The 3,923-nt window shown below is 46.8% G+C and overlaps 1 protein-coding gene across 1 annotated transcript; it reads right to left on the bottom strand.

Moving 5' to 3' along the window:
• Positions 1 to 571: 571 nt before the first annotated feature.
• On the bottom strand, positions 572 to 1,334 carry LOC145403734 (uncharacterized). The gene is made up of 3 exons (XM_080275414.1): positions 1,319 to 1,334; positions 980 to 1,150; positions 572 to 861 (listed from the first exon to the last, which is right to left on the bottom strand). Exons 1-3 carry the CDS (start codon positions 1,332 to 1,334, stop codon positions 572 to 574), a joined length of 477 nt encoding a protein of 158 aa, XP_080131540.1.
• Between the last annotated feature and the right edge of the window lie 2,589 nt (positions 1,335 to 3,923).

Below are 3,923 nucleotides of genomic sequence, written 5' to 3' on the forward strand. Positions count from 1 at the left end.
AAGGTGTGTTTGATTCGTGGTTCCTGATTGGCCGCCGATGATGTGATTGCAGCAGACGCTAGATGATCGATAATATTTATTTCTAAATTATTCACCCACTGTGTACACCTACGTCTGCATGTTGCACTACATCCATCCACAGTGTACACCTACGTCCGCATGTTGCACTATATATGCCTGCATTTACTTCAGTGACTTCATCTCCACTACTCCAGGTTAACTCTCCAAGATCACCATGTGAGCAGGATCAACAGCATGGAAACGGGCCACGTGTCCACATGTCTGGAGCTAATGCTGACGTATTATGTGCGGGTAATACTGTAGGTCTCAGTTCAGTCTCACGGAGTAGTCGCTCGTTACACACCCGGTCATGCCAATGATATCTCATGATCCTGCTAAGGCACTTGTATCCAATGGAGTAAATTCGCTACCCCAAGCCCCTGTTTAGTGTCCATGTCTCACAACCATAGAATAAGACAGGGAACACCAATGCCTTGAAGGTACGAATTTTCATCCATCTATACAAATAATGACAACGCCAAATACCCAAGCTAAATGAATTTATAACCCCCTAGGACTGACCAGTGAGACGAGAAATCTCATTATCTAATCTACCCTTGTTATGGATCACACTGCCAAGGTAAGTGAAGCTTTCCAAGAGTTCCACATTCTCACCACATGCTTGGACAGACTGAAATACTTCATCCAACATGCCACCAAATGCTTGGACCTTGGTCTTGTCCCAAAAGACGTTTAAACCCAATGGCTTTGCATTCTCCTGAGATTTCTCTAGGGCACCCAGTAGTATCTCCAGTGACTCCACTTGTATGACTGCATTATCAGCAGTCAAGGTCAGTAACCCTGAAATTACCAGTTGATGCTCTACAGAGACCTCAACTCACAGCCTGGCCAAGTGTCCACTTCATGCACGTGTTGAAAACTGTGGGAACAAGGACACATCCCTGTCTTACACCAGTACATACTGGGATGTAGTTGGATGTTCCCCCTCCACATTTAACAGCACTCTCAGTGTTTGAATACAGGCCAGCAATAAGCCGGAATATCCCTGTGGGGATCCCTTGGAGTTGCAGGAGTTCCCATAGTTCCTTCCGATTTGCTGAGTCAATCTTCTTCTTGAGATCCACATAGGCTGCAAGCAGACCTTGTCGATACTCAAGCCAGCATTCCACGAGAACTCATGGAGCTAGGATATGGTCAACTGTAGACTTATCAGGTGAGAATCGGGATTGCTCAGGCCTCTGAAACTTTAGCAGATGGTTCCAGATATGCGTCAGGAGAATGAGAGCAAGAAACTTGCCTGGCATACTGACCATTGTAATACCACGGTAATTACTATAGTCATTCTGTTCTCCCTTTTCTTTCCAGGTAGACGTGACCAAACCTCATGCCCAGTTAGGGGGAATGATACCAGTCCGTTGAGCAGCTTTTGTGACTGCATATTATGTCCTGATCATCATTTCACCCCTAGCTTACTTTGATGAGTTTTGCTGGGATGCCACAAGCACCAGGTGCTCTGCCACTTTTCAGCGTGCCATGATTTCATCAAGTTAAGACATGGCATCATCTGTTTGTGGGAAAGTAGTCCATGGTTGTACACCAGAAAACGGAAGCTCTCCAGTGGGAGCTTTAGCTATATACAGCTGCTCAAAATACCCAGCCCAACGAGCCTTGTATTCACTTGCCCTTGACACGAGCCAGCCATCTGCTATCTGAACAGAGTTAACTTGAGAGACGGGTCTGGAGTAGAACTTCTTCATGACTCAGGAAGCAGGTCGAAGGTCATTTGCATGAAAGCAACCTTCCACCTCCTTAGTAATTTCCCCGACATACATCTCCTTGTTCTTTATCAGCAAAACTCATGCCTTTCGAGACAGAAGTCTGTGCTGCTCCCGATCCCCAGCCAGTCTGGGAGCATGACAGCTCATTGGTGGCCAGCCTTCCCGGCAGAACAATATCTCTGTTTGATCCAGGGTGCTTTCCAATGCCCTCATCAGCTACTGCCAGGGTAGCAAGCTTAAAGGTATTCCATCATTCAACAGGGTCCTCAACGATTTGAGAATGCCACTGGTTACTCATAAGAACACCCCTCATCCCTGAGTTTCTCAAGATAGGTCTGTTGGCAACATCTTGAGCTTCTGTCAGTTTTGACTTGTAGCCTTAGAATGGCAACAAGTCTGTGATCAGTAGCAAAGTACTTTGCACTCCTGAAAACTCTACAGTTCTTAAGGATGCTCCAGTGAGTGCTAACATGGATGTGATCAGTCTCCTTTGCAACCCCTACGGTATTCGAATACCAAGTCCAGTGGTGAAGATCCGGCTGCTAGAACCAGGACCCAGCTATTGTCGCAAACGAGACTGCAAAATCTGGAAGGTAGAAACTATTGGCATTCCTGGTTCCAGAGCCATGAGGTCCTACCCTGTCAGTGCCAGTAACCGCACTGAAGCCACCTGGGATCACGAGTAAATCCTGCGAGGGGCAATGTTCCATGGCTGAGTAAAGTTTGGCATAGAACAGCTATTTCTATTCAAGATCATTCATCTCAATTAGTGCATGCACTTCAGTAAGAGAGTTGAAGGCCAACGTGTGCTTTAGCCTCAACAGCATTATAAGCTCACCAACCCAGTGAACCCTGCCAACACAAGAAACAAAGCGAGCAGCAGTTGCCGTGGCAACACGTCTTAGCCGTGCATCATCGTCACAGCCAGACTAATAGTATGGGTAACTGTCGATAATGATCTCACCTTGCCTGCTTTGCCAACCCCCAATCGCTCCATCTCTCGTGACAACAAAAACAATCATCCTTCGAAAGGTTTAGAAAGTTCCAAGCCCCCACTTGGAGTATCTTCTTATGGTTAAACCCATGCGTGGTTCGAAAGGTTCATGTGTCCGCTGCTCCACCTGCGATGCGAGTCAAAAACAGGATATAGGCTTGATGATCCCCTCATCATCTGGCTGCTGGGGTCCTGTAGGGTTTACCTTGCAACCAAACCATAATGATGGTGCCGGCATGACAGGGCCTACAAAGCCCCGTTAGGCTGGCACCCGAGTGGGTGTCCTGGTAGAACTTGGTTAGTCAGGCAACAACGCTGAACCTAATCCTTCTTCCTCTTCTTTAGTCACGTGAGATGTAAGTTTTTCCAGGGAGGGGATTCAGACCCCATCTCAACTTCCCAAGTTAGGGGAGGACTTACCACTAGCCTGTGGACAGGGTCGTGGAATCCCTGACAAGGGCTATCCAGGTTTGATTCAGAGTTTTCCTTCTCCTAGGCGGACTGCCAACCAAGGCTAACGAGCTCCTTCTATGCTGCTAGATAGCAGTTTGCTTACATAGTTCATTTGCCCTTTGACAAGTCTTGGTTTTCGTCCTGCGAGGTGTCTAACCACCATTCTCACTTGCTTAGATCAGTGGGGTTACCATATTAGTCGCCGACGCTCCAACCATGAAACAGGTAATATTAGAATACATGTTACCAGCAGCAGAACAGTGTCCGATCTGTCATAAACACAGCGAGTATGATATTTAACTTCCTCAGTACCATTAAATATTTCTGTAGTCAATTCTTCTTGCTGCCTGGCGATTTTGCTCAACTTAAAAGAGTGCCCCTGGTGATGAAGAGGTTAATGATGGCTGCAAGTAACACCGCTAGTTCAAAACGTCAAACCTGACCTGAAAAAAATGGTCAGAAGGCAGCAAGAGCAGAATAATAAGGACGCTGAAGGGGCTAAATGCACAAACTTTTCTGTGCGGCAGCTGGGATTAAGCCCCCACCTCACCACTAACTCCTGTGTGATGCCAGTGGGGGAGTAGGATGGTCAACTGTTCATAAATACTCTGATATAAGGTACAGTAGCATCACCTCGGGCCCTCGTTGTCTCGTACCTATCTATCTATCTATCTATT

The sequence above is a fragment of the Coenobita brevimanus genome, chromosome 61 (genome assembly GCF_032717465.1).
Source record: "Coenobita brevimanus isolate Jiangsu-jjx chromosome 61, ASM3271746v2, whole genome shotgun sequence".
Classification (NCBI taxonomy): Eukaryota; Metazoa; Arthropoda; class Malacostraca; order Decapoda; family Coenobitidae; genus Coenobita; species Coenobita brevimanus.